General features: G+C 39.6%; 1 protein-coding gene across 1 annotated transcript in view; it reads right to left on the reverse strand.

Annotated features, from left to right (window-relative positions):
* Positions 1–11,562, reverse strand: part of dph6 (diphthamine biosynthesis 6) — a 58,778-nt gene extending 47,216 nt beyond the window's left edge. The window contains exons 1-3 of the mRNA XM_078277175.1: positions 11,404–11,562; positions 10,845–10,936; positions 9,391–9,575 (exon numbers count right to left, since the gene is read on the reverse strand). Of these exons, the coding sequence (XP_078133301.1) occupies positions 9,391–9,575; positions 10,845–10,936; positions 11,404–11,426 (300 nt within the window). The 5' untranslated portion in view covers positions 11,427–11,562. The remainder of the gene's footprint in view (positions 1–9,390; positions 9,576–10,844; positions 10,937–11,403) is intronic.
* Positions 11,563–19,337: the final 7,775 nt, after the last annotated feature.

Genomic DNA, 19,337 nt, shown 5'->3' on the forward strand with positions numbered 1-19,337 from the left:
CGGTTCCTGAGAAGTTACAAGAAGGGGAGAGAGGAAGTAGAATAGGGGAAAGTATTACCCTCCTCTGGGGCCACGATGCAGGTGTGACCAGCCAACAGAGGATATGACATGAGACATTGTCTCATCAACGCGATGAGTGAGGGGCGCTTATCAGCTCACAGAAATGTGAAAAGTGACAGGCCAGTGCGCACTGATTTGGGTCGGGAGAGGAATGAAAAAGAAGCAGCAAATTTAATCCAGGAAGGTATCGCTGCAGCTTTTCATGGCTGAGCTTGTATTTGTACAGTTTCCTAGCCTGAAGTTTACACACACACACACACACACACACACACACACACACACACACACACACACACACACACACACACACACACACACACACACACACACACACACACACACACACACACACACACACACACACACACACTTTAGTCTTGGATAGTGATTCATTTACAATGACAGAGCTGTTTTCAGCGATAGAGCCTGAGCGTAAATATGCCATGTCGCACAGCTGGAAAATGTAGAAATTCATCAGGGTTAAAAAGTAGAGAGATTAACGTTTCACAAGTTTCCTCTCAGATATATATGGTTACGTAAACACAGGCCCAGCCAGTCGTCAGGCAGGGAGGGAGAGGGCCTTGGCCAAAGCAAGCACAAAGCACTAGTTTCAGCAGGCCAAGGACAAGGAGGCTTTCCATATCTAAGCGCACGGAAAACTAAATTTTGGGAAGCAGCGGGGAGACACAAGGTTGTTTATCGATGTACTGCACGTCCATGAATACTTGCAATTCAAGCAAACAAGTTTAGTTATTACTGGCTCTTATTAAATGCTATATTTTAATGGTTGTTTCTACATTAAACAAATTGTCACTTGTGTGCCTTTGTGGGATTTTTTTTTTTAAGATGACAAGAAATCCTGTAACTTCTTCAAGCATTAGTAACAGTTTTCTACAGGGCATAAAACAAAGCCATGACCCAGGGGCGGTTCTACATTGAATTACACCCAGGGCGAGACCCCCCTCGAGCGCCCCCAAAACAAACACGAAATTGCAGAATTTTACAAAATTACTATATTATAGTGTATATTTATTTTAAGTTCTGATAACTTATACTGTCATTTTGTGCAGAATTGTGTTCATTGTCTTTTGAAAATGTTGGAGGTGGAGATTGTTCACCTTAAAAAGTGTGTTTCCTGTTGTAAGTGCAATAGTTAAATAACTGGATTCTCTTAAGTGTGTTTTTCAAATGTTCTAATGAAGGATTTGTGCAATTGAGAAATATAATTTTCTCTTTCACTTATAATATATATATAAATAAATAAATGTGCCAAAAATATATACAATCAGATATATAAAAATTGTAACAACAGCAGAGAGCAACAATAATATAAATAAAATATTAAGAATAAATAGGCCTATTCTAAATAGCACAAATCCTTCATCACACAAATGTGAAAACACACTAAAGAGAATCTAACTGTTACACTATTGCACTAAGAACAGAAAACACAAACTAAAACCTGACCTTTCTGGCCTTCCTTGATGCAATATCGTCAATGATGTTATTGTATGAAATCTGCTCCCCTATTGAATGCTCACCGGCACATGCCCTTTAAAAAAGTAGTCAAAAAATGTTTGCATTTCAGACGGCCGACACGAACACACACGCCTATCAACTCAATGATAAAGCCGTAAAGTAGGCAAGGCTCTTTCAACTCAGGATAGGATTGGAGATGAAAAGTTTAACTGACACATAGCCTAACCGCGATCAGCTTCGTGGGTGCTCAGTAGTTGCGGAGAACCAACGGTATCGGCGCCTATGCCCAGCAACCCGTTCGACCCAGAGGTGAACTGTCCCCCGCTCCCCCCTCCCCTTTCCCCTTCTCACACAGCTTCTCTGTTCAGTGTGCGCACGGCACCTTCTCAGCAAGCAGGGGCGCAAATTTGCCCATTCCCCACACGGTGAAATGATAGATAATACAGTAGATAACCGCTTCGAGGATTTTTCGAGGAAGTGCTCGTGCTGCCCCCCATGAGTCATAAAAAAAAATGCGCCCCGGGCGGCTGCTCGCTTCGCCCGTGCCAAAAACCGCCACTGCCATGACCCCAGCTCTGTCATAGCAACATTCCCACTTGGCTAAGGTAAGAGTGTTTGAGCGTCTGAGACAGGAAGCTGCTTCGAGAAAGCGAGTAGGACAGAATCAAAGAAGGAGTCTCATGCCACAGAGAGGTAAACTATGTCAGTTGCTTTTCATGGTCCGTAACAACCACCTAGTCCACAGGGTGTATGGATGTATTGACGTCCATGTATATACACACAGTCAAGAACTGGCCTACACACACACACACACACACACACACACACACACACACACACACACACACACACACACACACACACACACACAAAAATGTAAATGTTTTTCTGGTGAGGTCAGGTTCCAGGCTCTTGGCATCTTGGCTCTCCTGTCCTCTATTCTCCATAGCTCCAACAGACATCATGACCCCCCCCCCACCACCTCCCCAGAGAGAGACTGGAGGAAAATATAGCAGTGATGCTGGTTTAACCCACTCTCCAGACTCCAGACAGTGTTTTTCTACGGCTGGTTATGACTTTAGCTGCGGGAGGTGATGGGGCTTGCCACAAATATTTCTGAAGGGAATGGTTCCCAAAACAAAACATAAAAAGCCATCTTAATTTTGGAGTAGATGAATGGCAGGGAGTTAAAAGACTTAGCACTATTCCTCAGCGGTTTCCTGAGACAGGCAGTTAGTACAGGTGAGTTTACAAGGTTGTATTACAAGTCCAACCTCCTCAGTGACTGGCTGCATTATCCTTCACACTTTTACACAGGGCTCCAAATTAAAAAACGACTGGCTAGAATCCAAATGAAAAAGAATACGTTAGCTCGTGGAAGCCATGTAAATCTGACTTCATATTTTCAGATTCACTTAAAATTTTCTTGAGGAGAAAGCAGAGTGAAAAAAAAAGTTTTTTTCATCGAGGGTGACAGTGAAGATGTAACAATAGATCTGTGATGATCAAAAGTAGAATATGTTTTGAAAGGAAGGACGTCCAAAGGCATTTTGAAGAAAGAATTCACAAATGACAAAACACACAATGACAAAAAGAAAAGAAATCTAATTTGGTTAGCCAGGCTTAGAAAATGATCACAGAATTTCCCTAAAGTTTTAATATGAACAATCAAACAAAAGAGAAATTATAGAAATAGACTTTCCATAATGTTGTATTTACATCAGTGCATAACAAAACGTATTAGCCAATATCTCAAAAGCAAATAACCGCTAGATGCGTCTACAATTCATCAGGCATCAAAATAAAATCTGAAAAAAAAGACCATAAACACACACACACACACACACATTCTTCATTGGAACAATGTTCAACCAAGCAGTGGTAGTGGCTCATGCCCTTGGCAAGGCGAGATAAGGCTATCAGCTTCCATCATCGCTAAACAAGATTGAGCAAAGTACATTAAGCAGAAAAATACAAACAAATTACAAAGGCTTGAGGCAAGGCTCTTTATCTAATGTTTGTGGGGACTGTTAGCGTCAGTTGGAGGGAAATGGGCCTGCATCTAATAGATCCTGTCCCACCACTTCCACACGGCCAGTGAACAATACACAGCGCCATTATCTCAGCGCTAATGCTATCCTTCCTCATGTGCAAAACAAGCCTGCAATCTCAACCCCACTGCCACTGTGTCGACCAACATAAATACAAGCACTCTCAGACCAAAGGAAAAGATAACAATGGCTATCACATAGAGAGGCGACACAGAGAGACAGCTGTTTGAAGGAATCTATACTAGCCCATGCTGAAATATATCCTTAAGTGCTGTGCTTTAAACTTGCACTGAAAATGCAATAAAAGAAAACTTTCTACAAAGTGATTATCCATCGGGTTGCTTGTAAGCTACTTCCAAAAACACCATTTAGAGGTCTCTCTGCACCACAAACCTGCTACAACAAGCTTGCATTAGCTTTGTTATTGATCTGATCTCCTAAACCCCTGCTGTGACCCCAGAGGTCATGATTTATGTATTAAGCAGCTTTTTAAAGAAATCCATTTTTCTGTTGAGCCCCCAATGTACGTCTAATGCTGCACCATGCCGGTAATCAGAGAAGGGCTACGTGTTTGATTTTGACCACCCCCCCCCTCTTCCTCTATAGTTCATACCCCTCCTCAACGACTTGTCTCACAACACCTCAGCTGCCTAATCAATACCGCAGAGCTCTTGGTTCAACTGGAGATTCCTCCGCCTGCCTGCCAGCCAGCCAGCTTGCCCTCCTCCTCCTCCTCCTCTTTGCTCCTTTCTTTCTCCTCTCCCTCAATCCCTTTCCCTTCTTTCCTCGCAGCAGGATACACCTCCATCAGGGCACTCGCAACAACGCAGTGCCAGGCTTCTGAAGGGTCCGGATGAAAGTGCGACGATAATACAATGGAGACAAAGATGCCAGTAGAATGAAGAAAGATGGAGCGAGGGAGAAGGAAGAATGAAAAAGAATGTTTGGACTTGTGGACAGACTGCCTCTGCGATCTCAGAGGGCCCTCTTGTCTGCTGATGTCGATAATGGAGCGGCGGCAGAGACTAAGGATGAGGGGGGAGTGTGTGTGTGTGTGTGTGTGTGTGTGTGTGTGTGTAATAAAGGTCAGGAGAATCAGGGAATGGGGGGGAAGAGTGTGTGTGAGTTTAAAAAAAAAAAAAAGGATTATCACACTAAAAACAAGGTGTTTTAACACACACCAATAGAAGGGAATGTTTCATCTACAAAGGTCTCAGTGCACCTCTTCAAGACTTTTCCCAGACATCTCCAGAAAAAGAAAAAAAAATACTGGTTTTCCAAAAACAAAAGAAAGGGGAGGGGGAAAGTTGGGTGTTAACTGACCCGCAATATCAGTTATCCAAAAAATAAAAGAAGCATTACAGGATATGAAATTAGATTTGAAAGTAACATTTCCATCGTTCTCAAAGCTGGGTCTCAGTACGACAGAGATGTCACAGTGCTGCTAATTAGCGCTGGCAGAAAGGAACGTGTGCGTAGATATCATCTATTGTTCCTCATCACTCTAATGAGCTTAAATGTCTTTGTCTTTATTCATCAGCTCAGAGGTTGCAGAGTTGCTGCAGAGTCACTATCTTTTTATATCTATTACTACATCAAGTGATTGAAGCTCTAGTTGCATCTTCCCAAAACGCACTGCCATCCGTGCCCTATAGGCTGTGCTACTTTCAAGGCACAACATCTTTGTGTTGTAAAATGTTATATGAAAAATGCAAAATGTCTTGGAACTAATGTCTTAAAAAGCTAGTAATACATACTAACATTGACTTCTACGCAACATTGAGTATTTTACAGTTGGCAGAGAGGAAATACGTGTATATGGATGAGAGCAGTGAGAGCACTTCTTTCTACCATAGAGTGTTGAAAGAAGACAAACTGGGGCAAAGAAGAGAGGCAGAGGTGTGCAAGGAGAACAGAGATAGACCTGTTATCATGTAACAGAGGCCCGATTTGACCTAACCTTGAACACACAAGCCTGCACGTGTGTGCGCACACACACGCAAGCAGGGTCACGGGGCATAAAGAGCCACTGTGTCAGGTCACAGAGCACAGAGAGAAGGATAAAGGACTTGAGGGATGTGATATGACTAATATGAGGGGTTTTGCTGGCCTTCGGGGGGACTGGCGTTACAGCCAGGGGTGACTGACACTGCTGATCTGTATCACACATCAGAGCAGATCGCAGCAGAGGAGAGCAGACCAACCACACACATGAAGTATGGACACACAACCTACGAAATCCATTTTCTAAATCCACACAAACAAGGACATGGAAACTACAAATCTAAATGTTAGACTTACACAGTGTTATCTTTTCACATAATGCTCATATTCCAGCTTGCCTTTGAAGCCTGGCAGAGGACACAAGGAAGTCACCTATTCTATAAAAAAAAATACCCTTTCAGCCGGGGACAAAACTGTTATTTCTCCCCCTCAAAGAGCGGGTTCAAAGATCAGCACCTAGCAGGATGGGATAGGGTATGCTGTGGCTTGCATGTCTATCAGGTTACACACTTCAAAGGCACGCTGCCATACACAGCCAGTGATGAGAGCAAAGGGGCCAAGGATAGGGCCACATTGTCATTCTGCCATTATCACTACTGCCAGGGGATGGACGGCTCATTTTTTCTATCATAATTGGGCTTTTTTTCCTCCATCAACAATGGTTCTGAAGAATATGATCTCTTCCTTTGAATCTTTTCAATGGCTCCAAACATTCTCCGAGAGGCCAAAGTGTAGAGAGTCTCTTTGGTTTGTCAGCTTCTGGGATTGATCCATAGATGGCACTGTTGGCTCATGCTACAGGTCTGTTGCCAGCAATGCAAAGGAGGAGGAGGGAAGAATATCCACTTTAAACTCATCAACTCCGGATCTGAGAAAAAAAAATTCTTTCATCTATGCTCAAGTGTCATTTGCCAAATATAATCGTGTAACTTCTAATTAATTCAAACTGCAAGGAAGAATCTTTCAAAATATCACACTTTCCAAACTGAGCACATTTTTTCATGCTAAAATTGTTCTTTTTTCAGTAAGGGTGATTTAACAGCTCATTATCAAAAGAAGTGTTTCTTCTCTCGTTCTCCCCTATCTATCATTTCCTTCACTAATCAACAACACCACAAACTTTATGGTGAAAAAAACCACCAGTAAACCAGGTTGAACATAACTGACTGTGACTATAATCCATGACTTTTTAAGAGGATATTTGAGATGCTTTGGTAGAATTGCGTGAATTTCTAATTACAGGGGATGACTTTACTACCTTTCACAATGTGGTACAGATGGTACAAGTTAGTAAACCCACCAATTAGTGAAAATGCTAAAAAAGCAACTTCAGAGAGCAGGTAACTTGGCATTTGACATAAGAAAGTCTATTCTTATGGTTGATATCACTCAGTGAGAGAGAGAGAGAGAGAGAGAGAGAGAGAGAGAGAGAGAGAGAGAGAGAGAGAGAGAGAGAGAGAGAGAGGAAGCCTGTTGTTTATGGTGCAGGTCTGTTAATGATGGCGATAGGGGTAAACGGAGAGACGACTGGAGGTCTGCTAGGCTGCGAGGGCCCCATGGGAGTCCAACTGCCCTGATCTATGGCCCGTCTGACTGGTGAGGTCAGACCAGAGAAGCCCTGGAAGTGGGAAATTAGCAGCCCTTTGCAATTAGAGCCCTGACCACAGCCAGCGACGGTATATTGCATCACGCACCAGAGAGATGTCCACTATTTGACGGTGAATACTCACGAGAGCCCCAAAATGAGAATTTGGACTGTGTGAAAGTGTGCGCACTCACAAACAAGCGATTTCTCATGTGGCTGCATGTGTAAAGCCTGCGATTTATACAGAAGACCACAAAGAAAGTCAGGCAGAGGGCGAGAAATGCCCTGAGGCAGGCTGACTGGCCCTTGCCACCCAGGCGGTATGCGGACATGTAGGGGCCCTGGAGCAGCCCTCAGCTCCGGATGAACATGTCTCCACACAGACCTACAGAAAGAACCAAGCAACCCCCCTCTCTCATTTACACCATGTCAAGCCAACTCCCATCTCAACAACCAACTCCTATCCCCCATCCCATAAGAAGCTCTTAAATTTTGATGCTGCAAGCTAAAATGAGAGGTTGTGTGGGGCTGCAGAGGGGAAAAAGTGTTACACAGGATCAATCCCACACCCTGTTTGCGCTGACAGCAGCAGAGCTGCAGTTGAAGTGTGTGTCCAGGTAGCTTCCTCATGGCTGCAGGCGGTCAGGTAGGCAGGCAGTGCCAGAGGTGTGTTAAACACACACACAGTTGTCTCAAACCTGTCAGTCAGCCACCCCGCACCATCAGACCACCGAGGTCTCATACATAATTTGGCATCAAATGAATATTTTTTTCAACGTCCTGGCAAAAGTGGTATTTGATGAAATATTAATTGGTGATTAATTTTTACATCTGATCTTCTGTCAAGTGAGATAAAAAAAAAAAAAAGAATGGAATTTTTCCTGTGTAGCCAGTTGTTGAAGGGCACCTCTCTCCAACTTCACACGTAAAACTTTGATTAACTGATACAACAGGCACACTATTTTCCCAGAGTAAGATCAAAAGAAAACTTTGAAAGTGAAATCAAGACATACTAAATGAGACAGCCTAAAAGCAATAACATAGCTTTTTAATCTACTGAGCAGCTTGGTTGCACTTTACAATAGGTGCTAAGGACTGTTAGTGTATAGCAGGCCAGATGAAACTAGACAAGCAGGGTCTCTTTGAGACGGTGCTGATGGGCTACAAAGTGACTCTGAATTCACAGAGAATGACTTGTAAAACATCTCAACAGTGTGACATGTCATGAACCTTAGCCGAGATGAGTAGCTTAGTAGTACTCTGAGAGCTTGTTCACTAAAAAACAGTCAAGCATATGTCAGTGGTGGCAAGGAGTCAAAACGATGACTACTGTATATGCTCAATAAAGCACTGCAATGGTAAGTTCACATAATTATGAAGTACTATAATAGTATTCTGAATAAGATTCCCTCTCTATATCATTGTGTGTGTGAATGATTATTTTTTTATTTGCTGATTTATGGTCAGATGCTTTTTTATGATATGTACATTGGTGCATATGTAGGTTTGTGTATATCTATGTGAATGTGTGTGTCCATATACTATATCTTTTAAAATGAAATTATAGAAAGGGATTATTCAATCTGATTGTACTGTATCTGCCCAGTACAAAATGGAGAGAAAAAAGCCAAGCAAACAAATAGCGTGTGAAGAAACTGGAACATTTAGCAAGACAAAGAGACCCAGATGTGTTTCTAAGGAGCCATCAAATCTGAAAATTGGACTTAAGTTTGTCAGGTGCAAGAATAACAACAATGGTAGGACAACAATGCTGATTTCTTTCTTTTGTGTGTGCAAAAGGTAAGTCAATTGTTGGTGTGCTTACCAACAGTTGTTGCTACAGTTGTTTCTACAAGTCTGCTTTGGCCTGCTGTATGGCAGATGGCAGATAATAGATACATACAGCAATACAGTATCCTGTTAGTCACTGTTAGTGACAAAAGTATCACTTAAATCATTAAAATCATTATCATTAAAATAAATAAACTAGTTAAATGTATGTGTATGTGTGTGTGTGTGTGTGTGTGTGTGTGTGTGTGTGTGTGTGTGTGTGTATGGAAAAATAAAAGGGGGGTGGGTTCCTCAATTATTAAGGCATTTTGGCCAGAGGACCTGGGCTGAGCCCTGAATGTCAGGCAGTAATAATGTATACAATATAGTAATAATAAAATCCTTTTATTTCTCACTAATGGTAGGGGCAGGGAGGCCTACCTTGACGAGGTGAAGCAGCTCATATAGGTCCTCCACCTCATCCCCCTCTGTCACACTGTAGTTTCTGCTGGTGTCCAGGCTAGAGCCCTGAATGGTGCGTCTATATAGGGGCAGATCCATGGCTTCAGAATACAGCTCTATAGCCTGGTGGCCAACTGTCTGGTACATGTAGCTGTCCAACTCATCTGTGGCATGGAGGAAAGGGTAGTTAGGCCAGTGTCTGGTTATAAACTCATGTGTCTGATAAACAGTAATAATGAGTATGTGATGTAGCACTTTTATGGAAATAGTTAAGGGTGAACAATTATCAAGAAGGTCATTTCGGATGTCAACAATTTTTTTTACAAATATTGGCAATGAATAACATGAGACTACAGGGCCATAAATGAACAGGAGAACTATGACATTCACAATTTAAACCATTCATTATACAACAATACGCTAATGGCATGGATAAATGTATTGAAATCAAAATACTGAGTAATTAAATTAAGATCCATATGGGTCAAAGTAAAATAAAGAAATAATATAATAATTAAATCAAATTGAAATCATTCCAACTCAACTTATCATGATATTAACTTTATTCTGTAAAGTGACACAATGAAATAAAAGTGTCACTGTGAAAAATGTCAACATGTAATAAAAATAAGCCTTTTGAATAAAAAAAAAAAAATCACTGTAATGATATAAAAATAAACTTTAACAAACATCACCATTAGAAATCCGAATGATAAAAGTTAGGCTAGGCTTTAATAACGTACTCAAATGTTTCACAATTCATCATTTTGTATTTCACATGAATATTTATTTCATTGGGTTTTCATTAGTCATTTACTTTTGGACCACTTCAACAACCAGAACAGTGTGCACTAGATGACTAGAAGATAATAAAAATCATAACTTTAATAACATATTCACGTTTTATATTCATGTGTTTATCTAATATCCATCTTCTTTTCAGCAAGAGTAACCATAAACCTTTTAAAAATAAATATTATAATATATAGAACATCATTATTTTCATTATCCATTAATCTGCAGATTAGATTCTCAATTAAACATCAGAAAATAGTGAAAGATGAGCATCATATTTACCAAATATACAATTTACCATAATGTAATACTTGCAAAATATGCAAATCTTACATTAATTAAGCTGGAATCATCAAATTATAGGAATTCTTTATTCAAAATTAACGATGATCGAAATAGTGGACCTTTAATTTTCTGGAGATCAACTAATTAATCGCATAATCGTTGCAGCTCTAAGTATAAAAGCTAGCATGCTACAAACCCTCCTGTGGAATTTACAGTAGCCTACATAAAGTTCTGCGGTACTTTGATTGTGTACAGTTCTTAGTTTCTTGGTCCGCAGAAGAGCAGCTGGCTGGCCCATATAGCCCATCTAGCCCCTGTAGATCACTAAAACCCCAGCAGCGCATCTTTCTCACCTGTGTTAGCAGGACGTAGGTTGGCCAAAGCTACGATCCGGTGCCCAGCAACAACACACTGCATCATGTTGTAGCAGCTGTCTTTGCCCCCACTGGAACACAGCATGAGAAATAGGCATAGAGGTAAAGCTGTTTGAATCATTATGCAGCCCTATACATTAGCAGGGATGTACATTTAGAGATCTGGGAAAGTGATGCAGCAGCATTAATATTTAGTGATGAAGAACCTGTTTTTGGCTTTAATGTTACATACTACACTGAGGATGTTCTATTCTAAACAGTCTTGACCACACAGTAAGAGTTAGCTACTGTGTGCGACTCTTGTTGTGGTTTTCAACACCCTTATAGTCAATACCTTTGGATTTCTACAAGTGGCATGGTATTCTCGCTTTGAACAAAGTCAGAGGCGAAATACAACACCTTACACCTCATAGGAAAAAGTTATCTAGCGTTTGTTTACAGCAATCCATCTGAGATTTAGTTACTGTCATGCTAGAAAAAGCATCAGCGATATAAGTGACAGAACTATGAGACAATTACAGCAAAGAAACGTGGTTACCTTATTAACGCGACAACTTTCATCGTCTGATTTTTTGCTCAAAAAACTAATGACATTAAAAAATATTGGCTATAATGGTACATAACGTGATAACTGTGCTTAGCAACCGCTAAATGTACATCGGGATGTGATGTACACAACAACATGTGAGAGTTAGACTTCCGGGTTGTTAAAGGACCCCTTTATATACCGAGTTACCCTCCAATATGCCTGATAGAAAATCGCTCCCTGGCATTTCTCTCCCTTTTCGATTAAATTAAGATTTAAGTTTTTTTTAACAGGCATGGCCATACTTATGTACAGGCATTGACAGGTTTTTCAAAGTAAAACATGCAATTATACTAATTTAGAATTTCTAAATACAAAAGGGAATTTATTGTGGTCACGTTACTAGGGTCATACTATAATGAAAGACAAATCGATGACAACAAGTAATTTAATAACATACAATAACTAAAATAAGTAATCATGAATAATAGTTATAATAGTAACAATAATAATGAAAAAAAATGAAATAAATATTTTTAAAAAATAGATTAATAAAAATGCAAATCTCTTTGCACACACAAATAACTAAATAGCTTAAGCATATGCACGTTATTTTTTATTTCACATATCAAATGTGAGTAACATGTAAGACATCACATATGAAAGCAACAATTTCACATGTAATAACAAATGTTGGAAATTGGGTTTTGGACATTTCATATGTAAAATGATTTATTTTATTCTTCAGCTCTCATAAACTTACTAAATTGTCAGCAAATTAAAAAAAAAACTGCCGATGCAAACTACTATAACATAATCAAAGCGGACATGCACTGTAACTCTAATACTGACACTGAGACACATCCTTTGCCTCTAGTGTCTCAAGAGAGAACCAAAAGTCCATGCACTGGTATTCACACACAGGTTGCGCTTTTCCTCTGAGGGAGCCCTATTTTGCTCAGAGGAAAGCCTTTGATGCTCTTTTTGCTCTCTGTTGTTGTGCCAGAGCAGAATAATTGCACTGCTTTTGTGTGCTTCCCTCACCTTCTACCCCTAAGCAGGCTAAAGGCAACTGATTTTGTTTGAGTGTACAAAATTGAGAGAGACGTCTCTTCATCCCATTGCTTTTAACTAGGTTCCCTTTTTTGTTTTTGTTTGGTTTTTGTTTTATTCATCCTGAATATATGGCAAAATCTACAACCTGCAGATGAGCACCATTTGTGTTGTGGCACAGGCGGTACAGACTGAGAACAGGGATCACTTTTACAGTGAATGAATGTGCTCTTGCTTAAGTCCACATATGATATGATTCATTTTTGTATTCCACATTTTTCCGAAAAGGTGAGTAAATAAAAGATGAAATATGTTCTGTTAGGTATATTTTCCTTCTTTCTTTGTTTAATTGTTTCCTTCTTTCTACATGTACAGTATTATTAATTCTAGTTATTTAACATGGACCATTATTATTTTATTCCGTGATGTGGCTACAATAAAAATATGAACTTCCATGAAGTCTGACATATTTTATTGAGATACCAGTTACTAGACAGGTAATATTCATCCTCCGTCCCTGGGCGCACCAAAATACAATACATAAACCACGAAAACAAGCAACAAATACATTTGTATAATGAATATTTCAAAAGTGTTGGACATTTCATTTGACAGGATGAGTGATATAGTTTTCAAAATGTTTCTTTGACATGTTGGTTTGAAAAATGGCCTTGTCTTGGAGAGAGCAGGACACATCCCCTTGGGTCTGGTTGTCCCTCAGTTTTGTAAACTCATTAATATATCACCTATGTTTTCCAATTTTGTGGGCAGTACTTTATTATACAGCTTCACTGCCTCTGGTCATTTCCAACAGGCCCAAAGGATATGACTCATGCAAATGTTGTCACTTATCAGTTTTAATTTATGTAGCTTATTACCCTGACAAATAAAGAGGTGTGTTGTTCCGGTTTTATTTGTGGTAGCATTTTGCTGACGTAAAAGAGCGTTTTATGTCCGTATTGTTGGTGTGATGGGGATAAAAAGTGTTGATGGATGGGCCAACTGAGACACAGCCAATGGACGTGAATATGAGACGCATAAATATGAAAGCAAGGCAGCAGGAATCAAATGACACCCTTGGCCTTTCCTTAAAGGAGCATGTGCATATGACAGGTGATTTACACAGACACGCAAACTAATTTTTGTCGCACAAGGACACAAAAACTTTGGGTGTAATGAGAAACTAAGGCCTCAAATCACAAGACGATAAATTGAGTGTCAGAACAGGCCAGCCAAGGTTGCACGCTGAGTGGCCAGAATACAAACACACATACGCACTTGTGGTCCCTTCAAAAACATGACAAAGCAAGTACATGTGCTGCACAGGAACACAGTAAATCATGTATACTTCTTTCTGAATAGGAGAAGTGGATTGTGGGTATCTGCAAAACGTTTGCTGGTAATGTCACCAAAATAAAAACTCAAAGTTTAAGTTTCATGATAATAAAAACGTTACTTTTTTATTGATTAGACATGCAACAGTAAGCAGGCACAAGTTAAAGAAAACTTGAAATGTTGTGATGTTTGAGCGTATAGTAGGTATACAGGTATAAATGATGAAAACAATCTCACCAATAAACATTCAACTTAATGACAACAGTAACAATAGGAGCATAAAAATGGACATTTTAGTATTACTTATCATTGATACTGTCTATCACAGTTATTGTAATGCAGAAATGCTGGCCATTTGACAAGGTTTACATCTTGTTTATGTGATGACAATATACTGTAGTTTTCTGACAACTATAATGCAATACTTAATGTAAAAGTGAGATATAGTTTACACTTATTACATGGATTTTCATGTAAACATTCTCAACAAAACAGATACACTAGTTGTACAGTATAAATTCCATAGTTTACCCTCCATACGATACATTACAGACCCACAAAACGGTTTCCTTTTTATTTTTTTGCATTATTTAAATTGTCTTGTACACTTACTCAAACTACGTCAATCCTTTCCGGATATACTTGGGGTTGATTTTTCTGTCAAAGAGATGCTGATAATAATATTGTTGGGAATACTGATATTAATTTGGGCAAACATGTGTGACTGACCTCTAAACCGGTAGCAAAATTAGAAGATTTCATTCTGTTAGAGACCTTTTTCTCTATGACATAAAGAATGTGAGCAGCAAACTTTGTCATAGTAATCCCAATTTCCTCTCATTTAAGTAAACATTAGGAACTGATGTCAAACAGAACTTTCTGCTACAACTCAAGCCAATGTAGAAGTATTCTTCTGACTTTATGCAGAACACAAATTGGATTTGAATTGTACTGTAATTTGGATTCAAGTTTCAACAAGCCACAAACATGAAGCAGAGGACACAGAGGATACCAAATAAAACCGATGCCTGGAACATCTGGTAGTCCAGTTCCTGGATTTATTTCCTGGACCTTACAGTGTGAATCACCGTCTATCCAAAAGTCAGAAGTTTATGTAAAATAATGTTTACTTCCTCCACTATAGTGTACTGAGCAAAACAGAAATGTCATGCTAATTATAGATGAAGTTCAATGAGGGCTGATGACAAACAAATGTTATTTTAAGATAGTGATACATTTGCACTCAAGTGAGCAACGGTTGAATGCAGTCCTGTGTATTCTTAACTCTGCTCCACTCTGGTGTTGCCTCCTTCAGGGGCTCATTTTCCAAAGAACTATCAACATAATGATACCTCTTTAGGGCCTAACCACATCCAAATCAGTTAGTAAACAACCCAAACGGGGATCTGTACACATTTTTACAGACAATTAACTGTTACCATGAGGGGCCCAAATGGATTAGTAGGCTCATTAATGTCTGAGGCTAATCGGTGCTTGATTGGAAATGTGAGAGAATGTGAAATAAAGTCGTGGTTTGATCCAAATTGTGTTTGATCACGGCATCGTCCTTAACAACAGCCCTAGTCTGCAAACAGTAATTGAGTTTTTTTCCCCCCTAAATCCCCCAATGAAAATCTGGCTTTTACCCTTCTTCCATTTGGCTTCTGAGTTACAAAAAGCATTACAATGGATTAAAAATGTTTTGCCTCATAAGCTGCTGCTCTTTTGTGAAAGTCAAGAACATTTTGCTGATAACTATTATTTGGCCATCAAAATAATAAATATCTTTTCTTAGAAAAGTGCCTTTCAGAGTCATTTGAAATTGGTGCTGATTCAGTGTTACTTGTATTTATGTCTCATTTTTTTATCCAACCTGGATTGATTTTGCATCCAATTGATTAAGGGCGTTACAATATTTCACAGCTCTAATATACAGTATGATGATATGCATAATAAAAAGAAATGGATCAAAATATCAATAATGCCTCTGAAGGGTCTGTTTTTTTTTTTTTTGTTTAGAATAATTTGATAGCAACAAATTGTATTTTGTAGTCCAACCAAGTTCATACATTTGGTCTTAAGATGTGAAATTTATTATTATTATTATTATTATTATTATTATTATTATTATTATTATAATAACAGGACTAAGAATCTCTGCGAGGCTGTACTCAGCGCTGATGTTTAGCTAGTATAATGTTTGCCATGTTCACCAACAAAACAAATTGCTTATTAGCAGTAAACACAAAGTACAGCTGAGGCTGATGGGAATCTCATTAGTTTTACCGGTATTTGGCCATAAACCAAGGTATTGGACAAATTGATTTTTTACTTAGTGGTGGCGCTGAAAAAAAAAAAAAAAGTCAGGGGATCACCAAAGTTATTATTAAGTTAATATTTAATTAATTCTGAGGGGGACATGAATGAGTTTGTAACAAATTGTATCGCCATCCATCCTGCCAGAAATGTCAACCTGCTGGTGGCACTGGAGGAAAGGTTCAATGATCACTAAAGTCAGCGGGATTCATCCTCTGGGGACCACCTACTGTAGCGGGAACTACCACAGAAGCAGAATATATCACAGCCGTGCAAGATGATGTCACAACACTTTACAGGTGTGTAGTTGACATCAAAATGAAGGCTGAGTTCAAAGATGGGTGTGGTCTGAGCAAGGTCAACAGAAGTAGTGGGGTGGGAAGTACGGAAGGGGCCATTGGCCCCCCCACTTTACACCCCTAGCCCGATTTGGCGTCAAGGCTGGTGTGATCCCATCGCACGATAGTCTCTAGTTACAAAATGTGATGGCAATACATCCAATATTTGTTGAATTATTTAAGCGTTAACCAAAGTGTAGAACCGACTGACCGACTGACCAACCAACCTACTGTCAGACAGACCAATTGGCAGCCATAGAGCAATGCTGCTGGCATGACTAAAGACTAAGCAATGATAGCCGTGGAGAAATTTTCAAAACTGCTTTGGCACTTTTTATGGCTTAAAAGTAATGCATGAGAGATTTTATGTAAGTAATAGTTTGTCTGCATTCAAATTAAATATTGTAAGTGCATCAAATCATGAACTCCGATTTGTGTAGGCCTATACCACACTGTGAGCTGACTGTACTATTAAAATGAAAGTACCTTTAGTCATTTCTAATCTGGAGATACAAATTCTTAAATGATAGTCTCAAAAATGATTTTTGCATCAATCAGAAATTTCAGAATGAATAATAAAAAAAAAAGCATGCTCTGACCCATCAAACCCTACAGGAAAAGAAACTTTCCAACATATAAACCAGCCAACCCTCCTTAGGTACAAATGTAATTTCCTGAATATTTCTCCTTGATTTGAAATTGTCTTGCCCTGTTTCTACTATCCCAGAATCAAATCATGGCTTCAGTGGTTGAGCCCTGTGAAGCTCCAGCCAAAAGGATGTGGTCCATTACAGTACGCCACCATTCCACTAATTATGAAGCAGCCAAAGCAAACATCATGCACTGCTATCATCTGACCCTGCTGCATAAAACACTGTTCTATACACAGGATCTTAGTCTAATGGTTTACAGAGACAATCCAAACCACTGGACATACAGCTGCATTAAATAAAACCACATTTACCATATATACATGTATATTTATATACCTGTCTTTATGGTCAAACCATAATTAAAAGCCTTACTAATGCATAGCATATGCAAACACATTCCTTAAATAAAATCATCAAATTGATATATTTATTAATATGTATATGGAAGAATAATTTCATAATAAAAAAAATGAAAAGTGATGATTATTTTTCTTTCCTCACATCTTATCTGTGTTACATTAAAATGATCAATTCTGGCTTTGCTTATAGTAACTAATGAAAAAAATATTGTAACTGAGCTGACTAACTTTTATGACGTTAGTGAAAATACTTTTTAATCTGTAAATTGTCTGGTGGGATGCTGTAATTAGCTCGTCTGCTCTCTGATATACAATCCTAGAACAGTTTCCCTCTCAGCCGACAAACACAGTCCTAATCCAGGAAATAGCCTGCAATCAGAATATTGGAGTTGACATCAGAGGTAGCCACAGAGGCGATTCCCACACACCCCTCCCATAGCTTCAAAGGTCTTCCTGGACCTGTTATGGGTTTCCCTCATGATGAAGTGTGACACTCCACAAACACAAAAGCCCCAGCCCTCTCGTGGGTCCGCTTTGCTTTTCTTGGATCACTCCAGTCCGACCAATGCCAAGTCAACTTGGCGGTTGTCAAAACGAGCACCATATCTCTGAAGAGCGTGTCTGTGTGGTGCTTGTGTTGCTGTGTGTATGCCTGTGGTAATGTGTTGAGTGTGTGTAGATAGCTTGTCACAGTCACAGGGCACTGTATGCGTGTGAGTGCTGTCTGTGTGTGGGTATGTGTGTTTGTTTCCACCTTGAAATGATGTAATGTGCACCCATAATCAAGGCCACCACCTGGTTGTCTGTGGGAGTTGCTGGTTTTCCAAAACCCTCCACCTATGGTCTCTGGAGACAAATGAGTTAGTAATGTTTTTTCCTTCTATTTGAAGATCAAACATTATCATCAACAGTTGTGCCACAGACAAAGTATTAATGCTGTATATTAAACCTTTTTTTTTGTTTGTTTTATTGTTTTGTTTTGGGGGGGGAGTTATTTCTTGATAATCCCATCCAAAAACATTCTGTTTTTGATTACAGTTTCATTTTCAGCATTCATTTTCTATCCATCTCTGCCTCTTTTTACCTTGCCCCCACGTTTCCTTTCATCTATCCACCTACCCTCCTCTGTGGTCAGTTCTTTTCTTGCAGTAAGATGTCACCTGTGCTGAATAGCTGGCCACAGCTGAGTCAGACCAGCCAGCTCACTGCCAGAACACAGCGAGCTCGGGTCTGCCATTTGTCTTGTGGTTTTTGAGTTGGAGATATTTGTCTAACGTGCTGTCCAATGTCAACACTGGCTCTAAATACCCCTCGCTGCTGCACGAAGTGGGCTTCCTTAGGGAGGATAAGGATTAATGCTGGGCTGGAGATGAAATAGAGGGAGAGGAGGAGGAGGACAGCGGCGGGATGAGCATTGAGAAAATGGATTGATCAAGGCAGATACTGTGTATGATGATGACAAGCAGAGGAGGAGAAGGATGAGAAGAAAGAAGCATTCAGCATTGGATTTATGGAGTTATCTTATTTGTATGTTAAAAATGTTTCTATATGCAAAGGTTCTTAAAACAAAACTTTTCCACATTACCAGCTTGTATTTCTACACTTTCTAGCCACAATGTGTACACAGGGGGTTAACCATTGTATAGCTGTGACAGGCCCTGTGTGAAAGATAGCCTCCGATCATTCAGAACCATTTCTAAACCTGTGACTAACCATAAATAACAAACAAAATCCAAGGCCTCCCACCAGCATCAACACCGGCATTGCCAGATGAGAAACTGTCGGCTAGATAGGAGATGGCCTCAAGTTTACGGCCTAAAACCTGTTGATCCTGAGCAATTGATTGTCACCCATAAGAGAGAGCCCCCTCCTCCATCAATTTCCCACCACCT

The sequence above is a fragment of the Sander vitreus genome, chromosome 20 (genome assembly GCF_031162955.1).
Source record: "Sander vitreus isolate 19-12246 chromosome 20, sanVit1, whole genome shotgun sequence".
Lineage (NCBI taxonomy): Eukaryota > Metazoa > Chordata > Actinopteri > Perciformes > Percidae > Sander > Sander vitreus.